At 39.3% G+C, this 25,150-nt stretch overlaps 2 protein-coding genes across 5 annotated transcripts; one reads left to right on the forward strand and one right to left on the reverse strand.

The window, feature by feature from the left end:
• gucy2ca (guanylate cyclase 2Ca) lies at window positions 1-18,153 on the forward strand. 2 transcript variants are annotated; one of them, XM_084926587.1, is made up of 27 exons: window positions 1-223; window positions 1,281-1,393; window positions 2,857-2,924; window positions 3,008-3,229; window positions 3,326-3,444; window positions 3,669-3,768; window positions 3,879-3,984; window positions 4,063-4,207; window positions 6,074-6,159; window positions 6,253-6,370; window positions 6,478-6,559; window positions 6,810-6,903; window positions 7,441-7,503; window positions 7,591-7,662; window positions 7,752-7,856; window positions 8,864-8,950; window positions 9,210-9,342; window positions 11,423-11,560; window positions 11,755-11,843; window positions 12,024-12,115; window positions 12,329-12,487; window positions 14,370-14,562; window positions 14,733-14,907; window positions 16,059-16,157; window positions 16,286-16,380; window positions 16,497-16,573; window positions 17,455-18,153. In XM_084926587.1, the coding sequence occupies exons 1-27, from the start codon at window positions 1-3 to the stop codon at window positions 17,654-17,656; spliced, it is 3,255 nt and encodes a 1,084-aa protein (XP_084782713.1). In that variant the 3' UTR covers window positions 17,657-18,153. The 2 variants fall into 2 exon arrangements, with proteins under 2 accessions (XP_084782713.1, XP_084782714.1); XM_084926588.1 differs by having other exon boundaries at window positions 22-223; window positions 8,852-8,950.
• Window positions 18,140-25,120, reverse strand: LOC146388983 (uncharacterized). 3 transcript variants are annotated; one of them, XM_084926593.1, is made up of 4 exons: window positions 23,868-25,120; window positions 22,946-23,056; window positions 22,456-22,638; window positions 18,141-18,983 (listed from the first exon to the last, which is right to left on the reverse strand). In XM_084926593.1, exons 2-4 carry the CDS (start codon window positions 23,046-23,048, stop codon window positions 18,661-18,663), a joined length of 609 nt encoding a protein of 202 aa, XP_084782719.1. In that variant the 5' UTR covers window positions 23,049-23,056; window positions 23,868-25,120; the 3' UTR covers window positions 18,141-18,660. The 3 variants fall into 3 exon arrangements, with proteins under 3 accessions (XP_084782716.1, XP_084782719.1, XP_084782717.1); XM_084926591.1 differs by having other exon boundaries at window positions 18,142-18,983; window positions 22,946-25,120; XM_084926590.1 differs by lacking the exons at window positions 22,946-23,056; window positions 23,868-25,120 and having other exon boundaries at window positions 18,140-18,983; window positions 22,456-22,928.
• Between the last annotated feature and the right edge of the window lie 30 nt (window positions 25,121-25,150).

Below are 25,150 nucleotides of genomic sequence, written 5' to 3' on the forward strand. Positions count from 1 at the left end.
ATGAAAGTCTCAGTGATCAGGATGTCCAGTTTACTTTACCTGGGAGTACTTGCGCTCGCCATGGTCGCCAGTGACATGATTGATGACTGTTTGAATTCAAACCGTTCTTACTACATGAATATTGTACTGCTGGAGGACAACACTTATGAATGGAGCATGCCACTTGTGAAGGCGGCCGTGGAACAAGCTATTCTAGCTGACAAGCAGGAGAACGATAAGTATGGTATGGACAGATAGATACCCTACAGAAAAAACACACAAAACAAAACACATCAGGCTTGAAGAACAACAAGAAGGGTATCAATATATATAGCAGTATCTTAAAAGTCTCTCTGCGAATGCATTAACCTACACAAAACATACTTTACTGTCAACTTTCACACTTAGCTTAAAAATTAAAAATTAAAAAACTGGACTGCTTGGTTTTTGTTTGCCTAGTCTAAAAGTATGACATTTATGTATGACTATTATCTTATTTTCACATGAAATTGTATTTATCATAGGTTAAAAAGATATAACATATAAATACATTTTTCTCAAGCTGCCTGCAGATAGATATAAAAGATACCTCTTTCTAGGTCATTTTACTGTGTGTACAAGGCGAGGCTAAAATAGTTGTGTCCTGCTAGGAAACCATTGAAGTAGCTTTTAAAAGTGTTCTGTGTATTTGAATCATTCTTCCAGGAATCTGTCTCACTGATGTTTGACCAGTGTTTTTTACTGCTCGTGTGTGTTTACCACGAAAAAGTTAAATACATCATTAACTTGTGGTTTATGTACCAAATCATATGTCACTTTCGCTGTTGTTAAATAGTTCAAGGTTGCTCGTTTTATTACTAAAAGGACTGATGCAAGATTTCTGCAGTCAATGCCAACAGAAGGACAAAAGATGACTCACAGTTCTCAGTTCACACACAACCTTGGCTGTGCTGTTAACAGCAGAGCCAGAGCTGCTCTGGTGGACAAAAGCATTTGTTATGATGCTATTTTAAGTAATTTTTAGCATTTTATTCTGTAGGGGAAAAACATATTGACAGATATGATACAAATGAACTAATTTAGAGATTTAAATATGTTATGTTTAGATATGTTATTTAAACATATCTGCTGTATCTGTTATTAAGGGACCCTTTTTAAAAAAAAATGTTATTGTTCTTCCTGCTTCTGATGCAAATTCAACCATTAGACCTATTTTTTGCAAGTGCATAAGGTCAGACTAATCTAATCTCATTGTTTTCCGACATTCATAACTCTTATCAATTTTTTTTCCATGACTCAAGGTTTAGACTTCACTTTGACTGCTAACTTCAATGGGTTCAACACCAACTTGTACAAGCGGCAGGGCTGCGGGAGCAGCACGTGCGAGGGGTTGACAATACTCAAGAAACTAAACGTAAGTGTGGTTACTTGCTTAAACATAGTGGGCACAATCAGACATAACACTTTCTGATGTGATTTTCTTGTTCCTAAATCCCCTGAGTTTTTTAAAGCCTTTGTTTTAGATCTTGTAAATAGGTCTGAGGGGTTTTTGCAGTTCTGCGACTACTGATGGTTTGAGGTTGTTATGCTTAAATTGGCTTGTAACTGGCATCATTACACACAGCAGGACAGTTCTAGTTGTAAACATGAACTTAACATCATGAATGGACATTTTCATTTCTTGGGGATGCATGAAAATATTATTTCTAAAACATCATCAGTAGAAAACAAAGAAATCAGTGATGACCTCAGCTCTCTGTAGACTTTTTCCATAAATGTCACCACTGTTATTCGTCATAATTCAAATAATAATAATACTAATATTTATATTTGATTTATAAAAGAACCTTTCCTCATCCACTATATGAACAAAAGTAATGGGACATCTACATATTACATCTAGAGAAGGTGCCATGATGCTCCCGGTGGACAGTTTTTATGCTGATGTTAATGCCAGAAGGGATTGGGAACTCTTTTGCTCCCTAAATGCTTCGACTTTGCAATAAAAACACTTACATCTGATCATAGAGGATCTAGGAGGGAAGAAATTCATGAACTGACTTCTTGCAATGATGGCATCCTATTACAGTGACACGTCTGAATTCAGCGAGCTCTTTAGAACAACCCACTCTTTCATCAGTGATTGTAAAGGCAGACAGCATGACCCAATACTTTTGCCCATTTTGTGTACCAAAAAGTCATACAGTATAGACCTCAGGTAAACAATAGTCAGTATATAAGGTCTGCAGCTTGGAGATATTATCTGACAAGTGTCCAGTGTCAGACGAGCAGAGATTTGAGAGGAAGGGGGCAGAAGTGAAAGAGATCAGAGAAATACTGAAATATTTTTCTGAGTGGTGTTCGGGGCAGGATGACTTGATGACTTGTGCTTGATGCCACAGACTCATTAATTATGTGAAGATGATACTGCCATCACTTGCAAGAGATTAAACTATGAGCTTTGTTTGGTTTAAACTGGAAGGTAACTGTGTTACTGAGCTAAAGAGGAAGTTTACCAGAGGGTTTGGTGATATAGAAGTTATGATACTTATAAATTAGTGGAATGTCAAGATACAAGTATCACCACAAACACCAGGCTAAATAGAAGCACAGTGCAATGTAGACAAAGCATGCCGCATAGTGAACTCAGTCAGTGCAGCTGACATTAGGCCAAACAGCTGACACTGCTTCCTCCAGCACAGTCAAGAGCAACAGATTTGTCCAATTTTACTGGGGACTAATGAAATGGATTTGGGGAAATATTGCAAAATTACAGAGCTAGGAGGAATTGAAGCAAAAAGACTAAATGCAAGTACTAGACTGTGAAGTAACTGCTCTGAAGTTCATTTTCCTTAATGCAGTTGTAACTTTCTTCAGGCTAATGGTGAAGTTGGATGTGTCATGCTGGGGCCTTCCTGCACATATGCTACCTATCAGTTAGTAGAGTAAGTATGAATCTTTTTCTTTTACTTTCATGAGATTTTTTAATTCATGAGTTTTTAATTTTTGCCCGTTTGTTTTTCTCCAGTGAAAACATTGGTCTGCGTTTAACCATTCCCATCATCTCTGCTGGAAGTTTTGGCCTCTCTTGTGACTACAAACCTAAGCTAACCCGAATTCTGCCTCCAGCACGAAAGATCTGTGACTTTTTCCTTAACTTTATGAATGAAACTCTGCCATTCAAGGAGGAGCCGTGGAGCCGATTCTACGTCTATAAGAAAACCAACAATGCATCTGAGGACTGCTTCTGGTGAGCCAAACTCAAGCGATTATGGATAAGATCTGTTGTTTCGTTTGTACTCCAGCGTAAACCGGCTTTTTGATTTGTTTCATTGCTTTGCCACAGGTATATCAACGCACTGACGGCAGCTACTAACAAGTTTATGCTGGGCACAAACACAGAGACAATTCATGGAGAGGAGGGCCTGAAAAAAATTTTCCAGTCTCCGAAAAGACACAGCAACAGTGAATATATATATTTTTGTCTGTTTTTGAGAATTTATAGTTTTTTTAATAAAGCAGAAAATGCCTTGGTCCTCTGGGGATTTCATTGTAAGTTGATTATTTAAGCCGTAGCAGTCGTCCAGACTGAAAGAGCTGAATAACCAGTAGTCTGACTGAAGAAGTGCACTAACACAGCTGAAGAATTTTTCTTCTTGCTTGCTGTAAAACTGATTTATTTCTTTCAGTTTTAATCTTATGTGGGAACACTGATGAGATGGTTTCAGTAAAGGAGCTGGTGGGCCAGATTCCCAAAGACTTCCTGTTTATTCTCATAGATGTGTACAAGTAAGCCTGGACATGAATTTATTGTTTCACACATGCACTGCTACCACAATGTTTTTATTAAGTGGGAATCAAGAAATCTTAATACTAAGAAACTATTTTCCTTCATTCAGCCCTGATTATTATTTAAACACCACATCTTCTGCGGGTATGGAAAGTGTCTTAGTGGTCACTCTGCCGCAGAGAAACTACACCTCTGGCTCTTCATTCAATGAAACGGTGAGTCGCACCTCAAGCTCAGAAAGAAGACCACATGAAGTAACTGCTCGGTCTTTTATTGTCCATTCTTTCGTGCAGATAAATGATTATGTGGCTGGATATCATGATGGGACTCTGCTGTTTGGTAAAGCACTCAGAGAGAGGATGCTCGGCATACAAAAATACAACGGGACCTACAATGGCTCTCTGGGTGACAACCCATTTGGAAACATCTCATTTTATGGTGCGTATGACCAGAGATAACACAGCTGGAGGCAGAATGCCGGACGACTGTGATAAGCAGTATCCGGGAGGACACCATGCCTATTCAAGTAGCTGAAATAAGAAGGATGAGTTAAACATTCTTTTATTTTATGCCCACAAGATTGATGTTGCTTAGATCAAAGTTTGACTGCAGCTGAGGAACAAAGATGGCTTTCACATTAAAACACAACCGCCGTCTCTTTTTTAAATTCTGCTGCTCTGTGTTGAGGTTTTGGATGCTATCATACAACAAAACCAATCATACCTGAAGATGACTTCAGATGACTTTGAAAGGATAAAGAGATTTTCATTGCTTGTTTTTTCTTCAAGTTAATATTTACTGCAGTTCAGCTCACTGTAATGTGGAGATTGTCCTCCAAGATACAGAGTATGAGATCAAAGTGAGTATTTACAGCCCTTGATCTTTTGTTTTATGGTAACTTTTATTGTTTTCTGGCTAACTCTTACCCTGCCCTCTTGTACCCAAGTAAAAGGGTCAGTCGGTCTTCTGGATTTTTCTTTATGGTTAAAAGGTACAGGTATGAAAACGATTCCATTATGATTTATTTTTCTGTACCGACTACAGCAATAATGGGATGCCACAGACTGTATATAAAAGATGGATGAGTCACCATAAGGTCACCTGCTTCTGGGCTCAGTTTTATGAAGCCTACATGTCAGGGGTTTTGGAAAATGGCTTCTTTTTTTGTAGCCAGAAGTGATTGTCACCTCTTGATTTCTATATGGAGGTTTGATTTGTTCTACGCTTGTGTGAAAATACACATGCTTTCTGTCATTACTACAGTCACAAATAAACAGCTTTTCAATTGTTTAATTCACATAACTGTTGTTTGTTATATATAACATTAGGAATCTAACAGGGCAGGACAGTGGCACGGTGGTGAGCACTGTTCCCTCACAGCAAGAAGGTCCTGAGTTCAGTTCAACCATCAGGGCGGGGTCTTTCTGTTTGCGTGGGTTCTCTACGGGCACTCTGGCTTACTCCCACAGTCCGAAGATATGTAGTTATGTGAGGAGTTAGGTTAATTGGTAACTCTAAACTGCCCATAGGTGTGAATGGTTGTCTGTCTCTATGCGTTATGAGTTATGTGTACCCTGCCTCTACCAATCAATTTTATTTACAGCAGTCACATGTTTTATTGTGAAAGGTAGGGCCAGGAAGAATCCCTTTTTGAACATTCATAGAACAATTTAAGTTTCAGGTGTATTATTGTATATTGTGTATAGTGTATTATGTATACAATAAATCAAGTTTCCACTTATGAAAGTGTTACCGTCGTCAGCAGTCAAAGCAGCCACATCCTGAACTTTACGTTTTAACAAAATACAAATGGATGAGTAGTTTTTGGGCTTTTAAACATGGGAGTCTATAAGGATTGAGTCACTTTAGGAGACAACCTCCAGTGGCCACTCCAGGAGCAGCAGTTTTTGCCACTTAATCATTACTTTAATTTTTCGAGTAGTGCTTTTGTAATTTGTGTGCGATTTATCTGTTAATCCGTTCAGCTGGCAATAATTTTGATTGGAGTATATAAAGAATCTCTATGTTTTGTAGTTATTGTGTAAAAAAGAAAAAACAAAGCTTCAAAAGATCAACTTTGACTTTCAGAAATGCAGATTTCTCATGTTGTATAGCTGCAATTAACTAACAGTTAATAAAGGATATAAACAGAATTTATTGATAATGAAATAATTATTTGCAGTTTTTCATGTCAAATTTTTAGGTAACATTGAGTCAAAGCATTTTTTTTAAATTAAACTTTTTGGAAAAGCATAATGCAAAAATGTTTTATTGTCTTGTTTATATGATTGTGTGTGCAAGCAGGTATGGGAGGACACTATGCGCTTGATGAATATGGGGACAGAGATGTTAACTTCTCAATCATTTACACATCAGCTAACACTGCCAAGGTGAAACCTTTGTTTATTAATCAGTTAACACTGCTGCATTAAAAGTGAATAGCTGTTTTTTTTCTTACATTTTTCCTCTCTCTTCCTCTATAGTATAAAACTCTGCTATTGTTTGATACATCACTAAATAAAACCATCAATTACACCCAAAACCCCACTCTGCCGTGGGCAGGAAACAAGCTGCCTCCTGACAAGCCAAAGATGCCGGATGGTAAAACACACATGAACTTTTTGCAGAATAATTTATAGAATGATTTAATGCTTTATTCAAGGCAAAGCTCTGAATCTTCTACTCTATTCATGCATGTCTGCTTTCAGAGTTTGACATGCAGGAAATCATTGTGATTGTTCTGAGTCTCAGCGTTGTGGTGGTGACGGGAGTTGCTCTTATCTTCTACAGGTAAACTGCAGATTCATTTCCCAGTTGTGGTAGAAGAGCTGCATGTCACATTTTAGCACAAGTGCATCACTAGAGCTGAGCTGAAAAAATGAGGCAGTATTTGCCTTATTTAGGTAAAGGAGGACAGGGTAACAGCTCTGTGGCAAATACTGCCTTGTGTTTTTCAACCTGGAGCAACAACATATTATTATGCAGTAAACATATACGATCATTTACTGCATGCTTTTTAAAAATATTTTTTTACTGACAGGCAGAACAGGAAAGAACGCTCTCTACAGAAGAAATGGTCTCACATCGAACCTCACCTGATTGGCCCTCTGGATGAGAAGGAAGTGTCTCTCAAGGTAAATGCTCTCAGCAGCAAACTTTAACTCCAGATTTTATTCCCTGACTGCTGAAAAAATGCAGCTCTATGACACAAGACACAATAAGGCTATATTTTTTTTGATACGCATTAAATAAGACTGTATGACTACATGAAAATGTCGGAGTATGTGCTAAATTGTTAAAGTTCAATAAAAAGTGAAACTGATGTCCAAGAGTCACGCAATCCCAGCTGATAACAGATGATCTTAATGCCTCTGCAAGCTGCTTTGCAGCCCATGTTGAACATGATACACCTAGAAGGAAGGTGAATGTTAAGTCCTGGATGCCTGCTCTGTTTTGGACCTGTTTGCTCAGTGATTCTTGTGTCAGAACAGGACCATACATCTGCAGCTATCTTATTGAAAATGAAACCTGTTTTTTACACGTACCAGATTTATGACTAAAATGTCCTAAAATGTATGTAAAGCTCAAGGTTTTTATCATTGACGATCAAAAAGCTTTCAGATCTATGGCAGTTCAAGATAAGAATGTGTATGTGTGTGTTTATGAAACAGATTGATGAAGATAAGAGGAAGGACAGTACATACTTCAGGCAGCGAGGCCGCTACGACAAGAAGGTATCAGCAATCCAAAAAATTGATATCTGATTTTAAAAAGATTAAAAGGGAAATGATCATGTCGGTCCTTTTCTCTGTGTTCTCCAGCCTGTAATCATGAAAGAGCTGAAAACCACAGAGGGAGACTTCACCGAGGACCAGAGGATTGAGCTCAACACTGTAAGATATCTCTGCGTTTTATCTTAGAGGTTAATAAAAGTACATAAAAAAAAAAATTAACTCTCCCTGCCACTGTCTTCATGTTCCAGCTGCTGCGCATTGACTACTACAATCTGACCAAATTTTATGGCACAGTGAAGTTTGAATATGGTGTGTACGGTGTGTTTGAGCTGTGTCAGAGGGGCTCCCTCAGGGTAAGAGCAGACCAATAATCACACACTGTTTCTACCTTCATATCAGGTCCTGCTGCTGGCATTTCTGTTCGTAAATCAGTTTATCTTATCGTTTAGATTGTTTTCTAATCTGTATAACAATAAAAAAACAAACACCCATGAGCACAGAAATACACTCACCAGCCACTTCATTAGTCACACCTGCTGTTCCCCCACTCCCAACGGTGCTCGACTGGATTGAGATTTGGTGATGTGGAGGCCGTTTGATTACAATGTTCAAAGAACCAGTTTGAGATGATTTGAGCTTTGTGTTTGCTGTAGGCCATCTACATCCCGATTTAAAATGTTGTGCATTCAGAGATATCTTGGTTGTAATGAGTGGTTGTTTGAGTTATTGCTGCATTCCTGTTAGCTTGAAGCAGTCTGGTCATTCTCCTCAGGCATCAACATCAACAACTTTTCTTTCCTATTCCGATTCTCAGTTTTAACTTCAGCAGGTCTTCTTCACCAAATCTGCACGCTGAGTAACTGCCATGTGATTAGCTGATTCAGTATTTGCATTAACAAGCAGTCAAACTGGTGTACCTGGTGAAGTGGCCAGTGAGTGTATGTTGTCATTGTGGTGCAGATGATCACATTTCAATAACACTTAATATAATATAATGGTCAAACTTAGCAATAACTTAATAGATATTGTGTTATCATTCAAAAACTTCTTTTAGCACTTTCGCTGACTGCAATGAAAAGTTACTGTTTCCAATGGCAACAGTTTAAAGACCACATTTGCACACTGCATGCAGAAAAACACAATTTTTGACCCTATGCTGATTTGACTTTTCAGTGCTCAGCGGCACGCATAGATCACAGTGACTTTGATGTTCACTTGTTGATAAGTTATGGACACACAGTGTTTAAAGAACACTTACAGTGTGTATGAATGCATATGATTCAGACTCTCTCACACACAGACTTGCTTCAGTTTCCAAAAATGCTAAAACCTGAATTTGCTCATGTTTTTTTCCCCCCAGTACATTCTCAGTGACAGGATCTCTTACCCAGATGAAACATTCATGGATATGGAGTTTAAAATATCAGTCATGTATGACATAGCAAAGGTATTGTTTCTTTAAGTTGCCTTTCTGAATATGTGATTTATTAAATGCTTTCTTTTATTTTTAGTTTTATTTTGCCTGTTTTCTTTTGGGTAACTGGTTTGTTTTTAAATACCACATTTAAAGCACCTCCAGCACATATTTTGTTTCAGCAACATATAATTTCAGGATTTTCTTAAGAGAAAAAACAACCAGAACACATGATAAAAAAATTGTTGAAATAGCAAATAATAACCACTGCTCTGCTGTATATATTCGATAGGGCATGTCATATCTCCACTCAAGCAATATTGCAGTCCACGGCCGCCTCAAGTCCTCCAACTGTGTTGTCGACAACCGCATGGTGGTCAAGATCACTGACTTTGGCTGCAACACCATGCTAAATACAGGAAAAGGTAAGCTTTAAAAAAAATGTTATCAGTGTGGCTGAGTATTGATCTAAGCTCTGAGATCATCGTTTTCTTCTAAAAGCTCCCGCTGAGTTAGAATCCTGCTCTGTTCTGAGTGTTTGTGTGAGAGTTTTGAGTGTTTGAAGCTTTTGGAGTGTATTTCTTGATTTTAATTTAATCATATAATTTCTTGACTTAGAGAGTTTAACCAGGTTAATTGTGTTTTATATGCTTGGGTTGTATCATCCTTCTCTAATGAGGGTTGCCAGCATGGGTTAGACTGATGGCTCTCTAATGGTCATTGTTGCCTTGCTCTTGCTTTACCTGTTGGTTGAGCTTGGGATGACATGTCTGTGGTCAGGTGAGCACAGTGATGTGGTGGTTAGCACCGTCACATCACAGCATCAGGGTCTGAACCTCCCTGTTGGCTGTGGCCATTCTGTGCAGGGTTTGCCTCTTCTCCCTCTGATTGCATGGGTTTGCTCCTGGTATTCTGACTTCCTTGAATAATAATCCTCCCCTCATAAACTGTCCAGGATTTATGTTAATCAAACATAAACATTAGCTTAAGTTAAGCAACGATATGACTGGTTTGGCCTCCGACATTACCTTACGGTGACTGCAATGCATGACTAAATCATGCTTTTCTTGTTAGTTTTTCTCTGACTTCTGAAGTCAGTGTGAGGAAAAAAAAAACCGATTTTGATGACATAGCTCGTGACTGGGAAGGAAAAACAAATTAGTTTTCTGGCAGCAACACATAAAACACACAACAGTTATTATAAAAGGTATAACTGAAAAAAAAAACTGCTTTTAATTCAGAGAGTTATTTTAAAGTACTCTCAGGAGTTAAATAGGCTGCTTATGAAATCAGAATACAGAATTTTTAACTGAAGAACAATGCGACACTATTGTATTGCTGTAGAACCTCCCGAGACACAAATGAAGGAAATAGAAAAAAAATGCAAAATTTCTTTGGGTAAGACTCCTTCCTGTTTTGGAGGGGGCGGGGTCTGATCGACTTTCGTAGCCACATAGTAGAATTTTGCTATTTGGCTGCGACACATAGCAGCAGCATCTCGATCATAAACAGCAAACACCTTGGTTTTAAATGGCGTCCATGTTACTTCACAGAGTAGCATAGATGCTATTTTAAAGTTCTCCTTGACCAGCCAGACATAGACTTTTTTTCACCAGTGGATTCTCCACACTTGGACAATTGTTTTAAAAGACAAAAGAGATTGCTCTCATTTGTAAGGGTTGTAACAGTAACACTGCCGAAGAGCTTCTACTCCACAACCCAGGATGCTCGGCTCTGTTAGTGTTCAAGGGTACCTTGTAACAGCAGTGGTGGGTCTGAGGTCTGCAGGGAAGCAGAAAATGCAGTCAGGCTGGCTCAGGAAACTGGGGTGAGGTCTCAGTAACTTCTGTAGAGGCTGCTGGATAAAGTCAGGATTGTTTGTCCTGTTAGATGTAATCAGGACTCATTCTGCAGGTAAACAGTTAATCTCTTTGCCTGACTTTCCATCATTGCTGAAGGATCACTATTATTATCTTTTCAAACACATCAACTATGAATAGTCAGAGGTGTTGCTTTGTCTACTGTACCTGTAATAGGCTTCAGGGGCAGCTGGAGGTCCCTGTACAAAGCTCCCATAGAGACACACAGTAAGGATCTCCAATAGAGAGTCACTATCTGTTTCTGTCAGGCTGAGGAAATATTGCACCGTCTGGCTGTCAAAGACTAGCTAACCTTTTTCTTTGCTCCAGCAGCAGCTCACTGGGTTACGTGTAATTTCAGATAAGTCTTCTTATTTTTTGTTCAAAGTATTGCAAGACAGCGGAGGAAGATATGTCTGACGAACATTCTAATAAGCCAGGCTAAGATGAGCACTGGCTACAAGGGGAAGTCAGATGAAGGGGGCTGACTTTGTAAATGCTGAACTTATGTTCAGGGTTAGGGTAGCTGCAGATTTAAAAATAGAATGAATATATTTGAAAAATGTGTCTGACATTGAAAGGTGTGATTCTGATTGGTGAAAGTAACTGATGATAAACTGATGTTGCTGGTTTTCTGTCCAATCAGATTTGTGGACCGCCCCGGAGCATCTTCGTAAATTTGGGGTGTCTCCAAAAGGCGATGTCTACAGCTACGCCATCATTGCCCATGAGATTGTTATGAGACAAGCCCCTTTCTACACAGAGTACTGCACTGATGTTAGAGGTAGGCCACCATTATACAGCCAGAAACAGCAGAACTGAAAAATGTGTCTTTCTTTGTCAGTCGGTTTTTGTTGATTTAAAGACCATTTTACACATACAAGATGCAAAATTCAGCACACTGTGAAACACAGAGGTCACAGAGTAACGTGTGTTCCATGCTTATCTTGTTTAACTGACCGCTGTGCAAACCCACAGAGAAGATCTACAGATTGCAGCATCCTATCGGGCACAATGTCTTCAGACCTGACCTGAACTTTGAGGGTGTGTCAGACAGAGAGATTGAGGTAAAAAAAAAAGCCTTTCAAACGCAAAGGAGCTGTTACAGCAACACACCCTGATTCTTATAGAGTTTATAAAGTTATTTGGATCCATTCAAGTAAATTAAGTAGGTAAAAAACACTTTCCTCTTCTTTTTTTCTTGTGTTTTTTATGCGTGTTTTGTGTGTATCTCTGTGTCTATACAGCTGTACACACTGATAAAGAATTGCTGGGAGGAAGACCCAGAACGGAGGCCAGATTTTAAAAGAATCGAGTTAACGCTTGGAAATATTTTCAGGTAGATTCCCATTGTGTGTTTCTTCAGTGTGGCTTCGATTATTTTTTATAACTTGACACATTCCGAACTAACTGCCAAACACCTCACCTCAAAGACCCAAGTGAGGAGGATATCCTCAAAAATACATCTTTCTGTCATATTCTCTTAAATGAAGAGCAGTAAGTAGCAGTAACAGCTGATATGGTAATATAAAACATTTTTGATCTGATGCAGTAACCTCCATAACCAAGCCACAGAGACGTACATGGACAACCTGATCCGTCGTCTGCAGATGTACTCCAGGACTTTGGAGAAGCTCGTGGAGGAGAGAACGGCTTTGTACAAAGCTGAGAGGGACAGAGCGGATCGCCTCAACTTTATGCTTCTTCCTGGGTAGGTTTTTACACTCAGCTGACTCAGAGGCATCTGACACCAGGAACTTTCAAGTCTGCATTCTCCTCCTCATTACAGTGTTTCTGTATATGTTGTGCTGATTATAGTGTTGCATACCACACATGTAAAAATAAGCAGGTTTAGCAGCAGCAGGCAGTGGTTTTGTTTAAAAAAAGCAAACCCCTCTAAATATCCACCTGTTTAGGGACAGTGATTGATAATTGGAGCATTTTGTAATACAATACCTGGCAAAATCTATAGAATCACCACACTTCATTCTTTTATTTGTTTTTGCAGAGGATAAAAAATTAAGAAGTATTAAAAACACTTAATACTTTGTTGCACAGCATCCAGCTTTTATAATGGTCAGAATTATATCAGGCCTGGGGTTTACTATTGAAAAATCATATTTTCCATCAAACTGCTTCCAACTTTTTGAGGTCAGAAATAAGTTGCTAGGTCAGCTTTGTAGGGAGCAGGCTTGTTGTTGTCCATTTTTTGTTGTTCATTAATTTTTATTTGGATAGAGATACAGACCTTTTCCTTTGATTGCCTTTCAGCAAGAAAAGATTTAGCATTCGTTGCTCTGTAACAAGATGGATTATCATCCTCAAAGTGACTTTGCCATCACAAATCTAATCATGAATTTGATTGTACATCTGTGCATTTACTGTTGAAGTAATGACCGGCGTCTCTTCTGGGCATTCTATCTGACTATGCAGCCTTATAACTGCATAGTCATGACCAGTGTTGGTCAAGTTACTTGAAAAAAAGTAATCAGTAACTAATTACTGATTACTTCCCCAAAAAGGTAATCCCGTTACTTTACTGATTACTTATTTTCAAAAGTAATCAATTACTTAGTTACTTAGTTACTTTTTAAAAACACGATTTACAACCTGAATAGGTGATAAAGCGATAGATCTTTCAGCCCAATTCTACTTTTCTGCATAATCCATCATACAAAGTGTAATCAAACGGAAAAGTCTCTTTTTTTTTAAACTTGTTTTAACAGTTTTAATCTTTTAACTTTATGCATCAAGCAAAAATTTAATTATATGCACCATTCCCTGACTGGAAGAAATTAGTTTAACATTTAAACCTATTTTCTGCACATTCCTGCACATAAAATAAAATATTTTTTGTGTTTACACTCAGTCTTTCAAATAGATGCAAGTAAAACACAGCAGAAAATAAATAAAATCAAAGACTAGCGGTCCTGTTGCTCTATTTTCACCTGTAAAGCAGGAGTGGGGTGGTTTGCCCTGGTGCAGGTGTGCCGCAGCGGTCAGTTGAAGAATCCGCGAGTTTCTCTGTGAATTTCCCATTACGTCGTAGCGCACTCGGTGCTTGTTTAGGGGTTTTTTTTTTCGCTGTAAAAAGAAGTTTTTTTCCCACGCACAACAGACACTAATGTTTTTGTCACTTTTTATGGAATCAAACTCAAAGTAAGGTCAGTACTTCCACGCTTTAAACGCTGCACGCTCATACTCTCTCCCTTACTCGATATATGATCCACTGTTGATCTGCACACAGCTGTTGCCACGAACGTCGCACTCGCTTACGTCATTGTCATGAGACATTCTTGCAAAAAAATCACGGTTTTAGTAACACAGTAACGCAGCGTTCCTACGGGAAAGTAACGGTAATCTAATTACCGTTTTTGCAATAGTAATCCCTTACTTTACTCGTTACTTGCAAAAAGTAATCAGATTACCCATCTCTGGTCATGACTGAGCGCAGAATTTACACTCCAGCATTTACTCTGTGTAGAGGCTGAAAACCCCCATCATGCTGTATTTGCATGTTTACATGTTGTAGTCATGTAACATTAATATATCTGACAGTAATCACATTTTCCACTCTCTCTGCGTCTCCATAGCCCAGTGGTGCGTTCCCTGAAGGAAACGGGAAGTGTGGAGCCAGAGCTGTTTGAGGAGGTCACCATCTATTTCAGTGATATTGTGGGATTCACCACCCTCTGCTACTACAGCACCCCCATGGAGGTGGTCGATATGCTCAACGAAATCTACAAGAACTTTGACAGCATTCTTGATCACCATGATGTCTACAAGGTAGCTTAGCAGGATAACAGAAACCCAGGCCTCTACTATCAAGGAGGTCACAATTTCTTTAAGCATTAATCTACAATTTCTAAGAAAGTGCTTAGGGTTAGACATAAATATTTTCTTTTTGAATAAAGACAAAGATTTTATAGATAAGTTACATTTCCATTGTGTCGTAGGTTGAAACAATAGGAGATGCTTACATGGTTGCATCTGGTTTGCCCAAACGTAACGGCAACAGGCATGCATTGGACATTGCCCACATGGCCCTGGACATCCTATCATTTGTGGGGACGTTTGAGCTGGAGCACCTGCCTGGGATTCCTCTATGGATCCGTATTGGTGTACATTCAGGTACCAGAGATTCACAATGATTTTACTATGTTATCATCTGAATTTTGTAAAAGTTGGGATGCTGTGTAAAATCTAAATAAAGACAGAGTTCAATGATCTACAAACTCCATAAAGCCACAAATGATGTTCACAACAGAGAATAAAAAATACATCAAATGTTTAAATTGAATAAATGTAACATTTTATGAAAACTCCTGGCAACTGCTCGTGAACAGCAGCAACATAGGTGATGGGACAACAAAAAGCTGGAAAAAAGAGGAGAAAATATAGAATTTCTTACCAGTAAAGATTGGCAGAGGTTCACAGATCTGCAAAGATTTTATGTCTCAAAATTATGGAACAATTTTATAATAATGGTCCTCAAAGTGAAATTGTGAAGACTTCGACAAACTGATCATGTCTACACTAGATAATATGATCACAGATTGAGATATCTGGAGTAATCTCTCTGTGCAAGGGCCAAGACTGAAAATCAATACAAAGATACTTTTGATCTTTGGACTCTCAGGCAGCGCTGCACTAAACACAGACATGATTCTGTCACTGCATGGGCTCAGCAACACTTCCAAAAATCATTGTCTGTGAGCACAGCCGACCGTGCCATCTACAAATACAAACTCTATCATGTAAAAAGGAAGCCAAATGTCAACATGATGCAGGAACACTTCTGTCTATGCTAAGCCAAAACTCATTTAACATGGACTGAGACAAAGTGAAAAAGTCTTTTGTAGTCAGATGAATCCAAAAATTCTTTCTTTTTTTTTTTTTTTTTTGCAAACATGGATGTGCCACATCCTCCAGATTAAAGAGGGTAGGTATCGTCCAGCTGTTCAGCAGCAAGCACTCAGTTCATAATTGTCTATCTCTGATGTATGGGGGTGCATTAGTGGAAATATCAGTTTGCACATCCCAGAAGTCCAGCATAATTTCATGTTTGTTTATGTTCTCCTAAACATTCTATAAACCATTAAGTTTAGACCTCTCTGTGTGTAGCCCTCAAACTCGGTTTTCCTTTGTCTGTCATGGAGCTGCTGACATCTAGTGGCCAAATAATATATGTATAGGTTAATGTTAATTATAAGCTAATAAAAAACTAAATACATTTTTTTAAAGGAAGCATAAATTGAATCTTGTTATGTAATTGTGTCCAGGACCATGTGCAGCAGGAGTGGTGGGGAACAAGATGCCTCGCTACTGTCTCTTTGGAGATACGGTTAACACGGCTTCACGGATGGAGTCCACAGGCCTGCGTAAGACAACCACACACATTTTACACACTCACAACACTGGCAGCTTAGGCACTTAGCTTGAGTTGGCACAAAGGGAGGGCAGATGCAAGCACAGAGTCCGATGGCTGCTTTTCACATCATCTTTCCAGCTCTGAGAATTCATGTCAGCCAGTCTACCATCAACATCCTGCAGAGGACGGACTGCAAGTTTGAGTATGAAAAACGAGGAGAGACGTATCTGAAGGTAAGCTGGGTGGTGTTGGGCTTTTTAACTTAATTATTTACTTTAAATGCCATACCACACAAACTGAGATCACGAGTGTGTGTGAGTGTTTGTCTGCGTCTGCACCTCACCCACAGGGTAAAGGAAAAATGATGACATACTGGTTAACAGGCGTGACCGGGGGAAGTTACAACCTGCCGACGCCACCGAGCGCGTGAGTAAAGTCCTATCAATAAAGAATTTTTACACAAACTGTTGAAGAGCTCTGGACTGTGGTATACCCTGAACACAATACATAAACAGTATTATGATTTAATAAATAATGTATGTTCGTTATATTATTAGATTACCACTTACTTTAAAGTGCTTCATTTGTTAATTAATAGACTAATTAACTGTAAATTTTTTAAAAAGTTACTACATGAGGATGAATTACGCGGATGTTGGCGTAATACATGCTGCCTCTCAGATAACTGCTTTTCCAGCCTTGCTTGTTTTAGCAAGACTCCAGACTACCCTGTGGACATGTTACAGTAAAAGAGTCAAACTGGTCAGCCTGAAGTTCAGACCTGGCACTCACTGAAAGTATTTTTCATATTATGACAGAAAAAATATCACAAAGAAGGCTCCAAATTGTTGAAAACATTTTTCATCATTCGTCTGCTTCGTAGGTAGTGAAATAACTAGCTTGTCAGTCAGCTGTCCAATGACTTTTGAGCCTTAGTAATGCAATAATTTTTGTTAAACCCCTTGTATTAAAGCTGCAAGTTTACACTTCAGTCACATTTAAAATATTTGATCTGACAAAATTACATAATTGTGGCACAATCCAAAAAACCTATGGATCTAAGGGATGGTTCAAAGCTTGTCCAATGTTATGCACACTGAGTTCATAAAGAGCAATATTTTAAGTTTCCCCCTTTTAATGTAGTTTTCTTTTAGACAGATTGAATATTAGATAAAATATATTGTAGGCTAGCATTTGGTTTTCAATTTATATTTTACCATTCCACATTTTTTTTTCAGAATCAGTGTGATACCTAATTTTAGTTTTACATCATTACACAATAATCTAAAACAATGTTACTGTCTCAGGGAGAACTTCCAGTCGCTTCAGAAGGATCTGGCAGAGATGATCGTGTTAAGTCTGGAGAAGCGTGGAGGGGACAGCTTCAAAAAGAGGAAGACCCTGTCCACCAAAATCCGCCGGAGGGAGACCTACAGCAGCACGCAGAGCGACAGCCTGCCAGAGTACTTCCACCTAGCTGTCACTGAGAACCCGAGTACCTACCTGTGATCATAGAAGAGCTTTCAGCACAAGACGTAGACTTTGTACAAGTTTGTCAAGTTAGATTCAGGACTGCTGGGTTTCTTTGGACAGCTTTGTTCATTCATCGGTTGGAGAGACGACGCCGCAGCAGCACGTCTCTTCATCCCCAACAGCCTAACGCCTTGAGATCAACTCGCCTTACTGATCTTTTAAAGATGTTAAGTAGTTACTGTTGTGGCACAAAGAGTGGCATATTTATATACAAATGTTTCTCCATAAGCGATCCAGATAACGTGGACGAGGATACCCAGTGCACTCTTCTTTACTTTGAGCCATCCTTCTGTTTATGTTTCAATGTTGCCTGCAGGAAGCTCACTGATTGAGCAACACGTGATAAAGAAAATATATATTTATCGTGTAAATATCTTTTTCTGCTTCAAAGACAGTGGAACTCTATCCAAACAGTACTCATCAAGACTATTTTGCACTGTAATGATGCTACCTTTCCGTTTTCACAGCATCAGAAATATTTGTGTTGATTTTTAGTTTGTTTTATTAAAACATGTTTGAAATACGACACAAGATTTAAAGAAGTTCCTGTACTTTTCCTGTACAACGGCAAAAACAAACTATACAGTCACCTGGTACACTATTTTTTTCACACAAGCAGTGCAGAGGAATAAAAACAGCTGTAGAAAATCGTAATCTTACTTTTTAAAAAACCCATAAAAACATGGTAGAAACACAGAAATCTCAGTATACCGAGTACAACGTGCAGTATAAATGCAGTGAATATACGTTTTTAAGAACACAGTTGTGTTTTCATCTCTTTAGTTCGACCTCACATTTCATGGAGACCCCTCTCAGTACTCATGAAAGCTGTACCCCAACCTGAAGCCAAGTCTTCACTCTAAGGTTTAATGAACTTGCTTTTTGCCCACAAAAGGGAGAGGTGTGGCCACAATGTTAGTGAGCAAACAAATGTGTTTCCCCACAGCTTGCTTAAACAGTACAACCACACACCCGCAGCCTTACATGGTTTTAGTTGTAACTAAAGCAGTGCCACCCAGCTCTGTGGCAGGAAGTGGGATCCTGTGCTCCGCCATTGTGCTGCATGCAGGCGAGTCTCCGCCCACCTCTGCTCCACCACGCATCATGAGGTCCCTGCAAGCTGTGAAGCCATTCTCCCACTCTGAGCCTGTTTGGCTCCCAGAGTGCACGTGAGAGCAGGGTGATGGGGCCTCTGCCGCTCTCTGAAATATCTCCGCTTGACCGTTTCTTTCTGAGGGCAGAGGGTGCAGTTTGGCAGGTGGCTGCGCTTTCTGAAGAAGTTCCTGTCTTGGCATGCCATGCTCTGTGACACAAACAACAGAAAAACTGTCACTGAACGTTCACGCTGAAAGACTCCTCAGCCATTCGCAACATTATACCCCCCTTATTTCCTCAATTGATCAATAAGGTCCTTTTTATATATTAAAGGTAATCATGTTTTTCTTTAAATTAAAGGTTCATAACATGCTTTAAAATAATTACACAAATGTCTATCAAAACAGTTAACGAGGTCATGAGATTGATGAGTATATAAATCCTCTGTATGAAAAAGAGGACTTCTTCTGACTGGTTGCCCCTCAAAAACAGAAGGTTTGCACAGAAAGTGGGCGGGACTTCTCACAGGCAGAACTGCGGGCCTGGGATGAATATATTGCCCCTTTAAAGGCTGTACCATTAAAAAAAATTGCCACAAAATTGTTTTTTTTAGTTGATTGTTCAGTGAACTTCCTGACAATTTAAATTAAATATTAATTTGCATATATGATTTTTAATTTACATCCTATTTGCTAAAATCCTCATTTTTCATCCCTTAGAGAAAACTTTACTGTGACTTTAAAAAAAAAAAACAGCTCAGTACGAGCTGTTATCAAAGTAAAGATTGGGAAAAATGTAGGCGTGCAACAAAAATGTTTGAACTACTGCACTGCATTGTGTGCAGAACAAAAAGCAGCTAAGCAGTAATGCTAGTAATGTTTTTACATTCCATATTTCCTGTGGTAAGAGGTGTGAGTCGACAGATTATTTACTGACGCAAAGGATGCCCAAGTGACTTGAGCTTCTCCTCAGCCCTTTCTTTGTTTTTCCTCTTTTTTAAAATTAAGTTAAGGCTGAATAAGAGCTGCATTCCAGGAGATTGAAAAAAAATGTCCACAATCATGTTGGTGTATTTACGAAACACAAAAACTCGTGTGTCTGATTCAGGCCATCATCAGACACAGAGGCCTTTAAAAGCAGCTGCTGTTGGCTGTCAGACTGTCAGTTTTAGTTTCACAGGTTTTGTGTTTTCACAAAGTAAATCTGTAGCATTCAAATGTTCAGCCTCGGGCTATACAGTGCTGTGAGAAAGTAATTGCACCCCTTTCTGATTTCTTAGTTTTTTTGCATGTTTGTCACAGCTGCGTATTTCGGATTATCAAACACATTTTAGTATTTGACGGAGAAAACCTGAGTAAATACAAAATGCTGTTATTATAATGGATTCATTTATCAAGGGAAAAAATCTATCCAAACATGCATGGCCCTGTATGAACAAGTCATTTCCCCGAAACCTAATAACAGGCTGTGCCACCTTTGGCAGCTACAACTGCAATGAAGCGTTTGTGATAACTGCCAATGAGTCTTTCCCATCACTGTGGAGGAATTTTGGCCCACTCTTCTTTGCAGACTTGTTTTAATTCAGACACACTGGAGGGTTTTCAGGCATGAATGCCAAAAGATCTCAATTGGATTTAAGCTCAGACTTTGACTAGGCCACTCCAAAACATTTATTTTCGATTTCTGGAGTCATTCAGAGGGGACTTGCTGGTGTGTTTCGGATCATTGTCCTGCTGCATAACCCAAGTGCACTTGAGCTTCAGGCCATGAACTGATGGTCGGACATTGTCCTTCAGGATTTACTGCTAGACAGCAGATTCCATGGTTCCATTGATTACAGCAAGTTATCCATGTCCTGAAGCAGCAACAGCCCCAGACTGTCACACTACGAACACCATAATTGACTGTTGTTATGATGTTGTCTTTATGAACTTCTGCGTTCGTTAGTGCCAGGCATAACGGGACTCAAATCTTAAAAAAATAATAATTTTTTGTCTCATCAGTCCACAGAATATTTTCCCACAAGTCTTGGGGATCATCAAGATGGTTTTTGGCAAATATGAGACGAGTCCTTTTGTTCTTTTTGGTCAGCAGTGGTTTTCATCTTGGAACTCTTCCATGGATGCCATTTTTTGCCCAGTATCTTTCTTATTGTTGAACCATGAACTTCCCCTAACTAAGGAAAGTGAGGCCTGCAGTTCTTTAGATGCTGTTCTGGGTTATTTTGTGACCTCCGGGATGAGTGATGGATGCACTCTTGGAGTAATTTTGGTGGGCCAGCCAATTCTGGGAAGGTTCACCACTGCTCCACGTTTTCTCTATTTGTGGGTAATGGCTCTCACCGTGGTTCAGTGGAGTTCCAAAGTTTTCAAAATTGCTTTGTTGTGTTGATAGACCTCTCTGCATTGAATCATACTTGTTATTAATCTGTGGCTCTCTTCCACAGCATGTCTTTTATTCTGTCTTCCTTCTCTCTCCCCAATTGGTCATGGCAGATTGTCGCCCCTCCCTGAGTCTGGTTCTGCTGGAGGTTTCTTCCTGTTAAACAGGAGTTTTTCCTTCCCACTGTCACCAAAGTGCTTGCTCATAGGGGGTCATATGATTGTTGGGGTTTTCTCTACGTCTATTATTGTAGGGTCTACTTTACAATAAAAAGTGCCTTGAGGCAACTTTTGTTGTGATTTGGCGCTGGATAAATAAAATTGAACAGAATCTGTAACCATTTTTGAGACAAATAGATATCAATGACTTTGTCTCTCAGAGTTTTTTTTAGATGGTGGCATGCTGTGCTGGTATGAGATCTTTCAGCCTACTTCACTTTGTCATACCGGTTCTATTTAATTTTTTGAGCAAACAATTACTTTTTTCACATATGGTTTGGATAACTTTTTCCCCTTAAGAAGGGAAATAATCATTTCAAAACATCATTTTGTATTTAATAATGTTAAAATTTGTTAGTTGACCTGAAACATATAAATATAACCAAGCAAAAACACACAAAAAATAAGGAAGGGGCCAAATACTTTTTCACAGCCCTGTACAAACTCTGGCATGGAAGAGTCTGTTTATGTGTTTTCAATGTTTTGCGGGGGGTGCCTACGTTTTCTTGCCCAACCAGCGGATGTGTGCTGAAACCAGAATAGATGGTAAGGGAGCGGGACTGACCCTTGGGACAAGTGAGAAGAAGAGAACAGAAACTGTGGAGTTTCTACTGTGCTGAACGTCACAGTTCATCACCTGCCCTTCTGCAGCCCTGTTTCCTCCACCCGACTGTCAGCTCTGCGTGTCAGATCTCCTCTTTTCAAGTAAACCGACTTCTCTCCACAGCTTCAAAAACCATGTTGTCTCGTAAAATATGTATCTTAGGAAAAGACCTCTTATAACTTCACTAGATCACTAGATGTATTAAAGCATCTGATGTATATTTTGCTATTTAGTCTAATTTAAACAACTATAAAAGCTGCTTTCAGCTTCCTCCTTTTTCACAAGCGGTCGTCACAGTGGGGAGGTCTGCGTGTTTGATTTTGGTAGATTTTTAGAGCGAATGCCCTTCCTGACACTACCCCAAAGGGATTTGTGTCTCCTTCTGTGATCGAACCAGGGATCTTTCACTTGTTAGGCAAACTTATAAACCGTAACACTCTAAGTGACACAAACCATCAAAAGCTTGTTGTCCTTACCCGAGGTGCTGCTGCGTCTGGTCTGTCGCTTGTATATGATAAACCAAAGAGTCAAAGCCAAGATGGACCCCACCACGACCACGACCACAGAAATCCACAGAGTCGGACTCAGCACCACCATCGAGGTGGGCTTGACAGTGGTGTTTATGGCTTTGAGCTGGTTCACGACAGTCAGGGGCGGCTCTGTGAGGGGGGAGGACAGCCACACGCTGACTACCTCAACAGTTAAACAGTTTGCATTCTGACATGTAAGAAAAGTTTCAGAAAGAAAAAGGATGAACTCAAGTCTGACTCGCTCACTCATTTTATAAGCGGCTGTACAAGAAAAAAGAAGACGATAATGTTGATGTATTAGGTAGTCAGGTAAAATTCAAGTCTACATGATAAAGCTGAATCCACAACTGAGACATACTCCAAGTCAGAGGCAGGACACTGAGAGAACAAACTTGTGTCCAAGAGGCAGAAATGATTAGAATTCAGTGAAACTCACCTTTTGGTGGATCAGGGTTAGATCTCATTAGTGACTTGCTGGGCACACACATGTGGACTAAGTTGTCAAACTTTTCTCCCTCAGGACAAGACTTCTTATCCATTCCTGGTGCTACGTGAGTAATGAGAAGTAAAGTGGACTGTTGCCTTTGTCTAATGCTGTGTTTGTTGCACACACACAAAAACACAGAGCGGTGAGCCACAGAGGAGGGCTATGACGGGAGGATTTGTGAAATGAATGCAGAAGGCCCAACAGACGTTTCAGTTCCTCCGTTTAATAGGAAAGAGTGAATCACTACATGTGTCTCCTGGGGACAGCGTGACAGAGAGAGAGAGCATGTTTCTATTTCAAAAACAAAGAATTCCTGACTTTCAAGCTTGCAGGTTTATATTAAACAGACTCTTCACTGCAGACATCTCAACATGACGGCTTTATCAGTCTTTTTCCGCCCAACCACTGGAAATATTGTTTGCAATGAATGCACAGTGCATGGGGTCAGATTTCAGAAGCCTTTGCACAGAGGGGCCAAGAATTATGCAGATATTTGACCTTATATGCTGCTGGTCCTCAAGCCTTGAGCAAAGACACATATCACTGAATAAGAACTCTGTTTTATACTGAGATGTAGTGACATGTAAGAAATAATGTACTATAAGAAAAAAAAAGAACAAAACAAACCGCTAAAATGCTCAAAGCGCATCACCGGGTAAATTTCAGCACCCAGTGATGCGGTTCAGCACACTGGACAGACAGTTAAAGCAAAGAAACCACAGTGAGCTCAGGTAAAGATGCTTTCTGTGACCCCACTGTGATCAGGAAAAAACAAAAACACATAAAAACAGGCACCATCTAAAAGTGGACCCACAACTTTCAAATTCAAATTGCGCTCGCTACGATAGCAATGATGAAAACAGCAGCTCACCCTCTCTGAGGGGAAAACTACGATGGGAGTTCAGTACAACCAGGCTTTCTTTGCGTTAGCTGGTTCGACAAAACCCCGAAACCTCAGCTGGAGATAACGATTGTCGCGACGATGGTTATCAACTTTCTCTGATAAGTCGGGTTTTCTGCTTCCGGTACACCCCGGATCTGTGTTCGCATAAACAAACAAACAAACAAAAAAAAAGGAGCATTTCTCGGGTCATATGACTCTTCTTCCGCAGAAAAAAAGGCGGCTCCTATGAGTGCAACTTACTCACAAATGATGACGATTAAATGTATAAAGAATATAAAACTAAACATAACAGTTAAATGCAATATCTTTGCACACAAGGCAAGAGATTAATGCTGCAGAAAATCTGGGATTTTGTTTATGTTTATTTCTAATTTGAAGAGTGCGCATCAGAGCTCTGAAACTGTAATCTGGATACATTTAAACATTAAATGTTTCTGTCCCACAGCCAATAAAGGACGTGGAAATCTCTTTATTTTGTCGGCAGATCAAAGTGAAATGCATTTTGATTGCTAGTCGGTCTTGGTGACCAAAAAATGTAACTGATCAGTTTTCCAATCTGTGTACTAGTAGCTGCAATTGCAATAATGTAAAATAAGACCATCCATCCATTCGCTTCCGCTTATCCTTTTCAGGGTCGCCTGAAGCCTATCCCAGCTGTCATATGTATGATGTAAAATAAGACTTTACAGCCAATTACAAGTACGTATAAAATTATAAACATTTTTCTGCTTAATTAAATTCACATAGGTTTACGGGCAAATACCAAAAATCACTTTTTTCGGACGACAGCTACAGATGAAGACGTTTTCAAATTGTCGTGCTTTGTTACTTTTCCATTAAATATTTATGAAAGCGTCAAACTCACATGAACAATCCACTTGATCACTAGATTTGACTTTGGTGACAAAAGATCAAAGGCTTAAGAACTCTAATGCTAAATCTGGTGATAAGTGACTGATGGAGGCTTAGAGCCACATTCATTTAGAGAAGTCCACCGCAGAGCTCGATGAGATTCCAATCCTAATGTCCTGGTTTGATTTCTTTTTGTGGGTATCTGATTTAAAGCCTAAACTTGAGCTCACTTAATTTGATGTAGATTTAATAGAACTGAGTTTAGATTGTGAGGAAAACTAACTGAAATCTGAGTAAAGTTTAAACTTAATCACTCAAACATATGTTTTAAAATCTCACACATCAAATGACCCGCACCAGAAAAAAATCTAAACCCGAGTAGCTGAAAGTCCAGACTG

The sequence above is a fragment of the Perissodus microlepis genome, chromosome 4 (genome assembly GCF_051167445.1).
Source record: "Perissodus microlepis isolate ML-2025 ecotype Zambia chromosome 4, ASM5116744v1, whole genome shotgun sequence".
In the NCBI taxonomy this organism is placed as follows: Eukaryota; Metazoa; Chordata; class Actinopteri; order Cichliformes; family Cichlidae; genus Perissodus; species Perissodus microlepis.

What these genes read in the sequence shown, in the direction of transcription:
- gucy2ca (XM_084926587.1), top strand. Translation starts at nt 1, where the DNA reads ATGAAAGTCTCAGTGATCAGGATGTCCAGTTTACTTTACCTGGGAGTA. An exon ending in GCTCTTCATTCAATGAAACG is followed by an intron (nt 3,985 to 4,062) that starts GTGAGTCGCACC and finishes TCTTTCGTGCAG; the next exon opens with ATAAATGATTATGTGGCTGG. An exon ending in CAAGCCAAAGATGCCGGATG is followed by an intron (nt 6,371 to 6,477) that starts GTAAAACACACA and finishes GTCTGCTTTCAG; the next exon opens with AGTTTGACATGCAGGAAATC.
- LOC146388983 (XM_084926590.1), bottom strand. Translation starts at nt 22,759, where the DNA reads ATGAGTGAGCGAGTCAGACTTGAGTTCATCCTTTTTCTTTCTGAAACT. An exon ending in CAGACGCAGCAGCACCTCGG is followed by an intron (nt 18,984 to 22,455) that starts GTAAGGACAACA and finishes TTTGTGTCACAG; the next exon opens with AGCATGGCATGCCAAGACAG.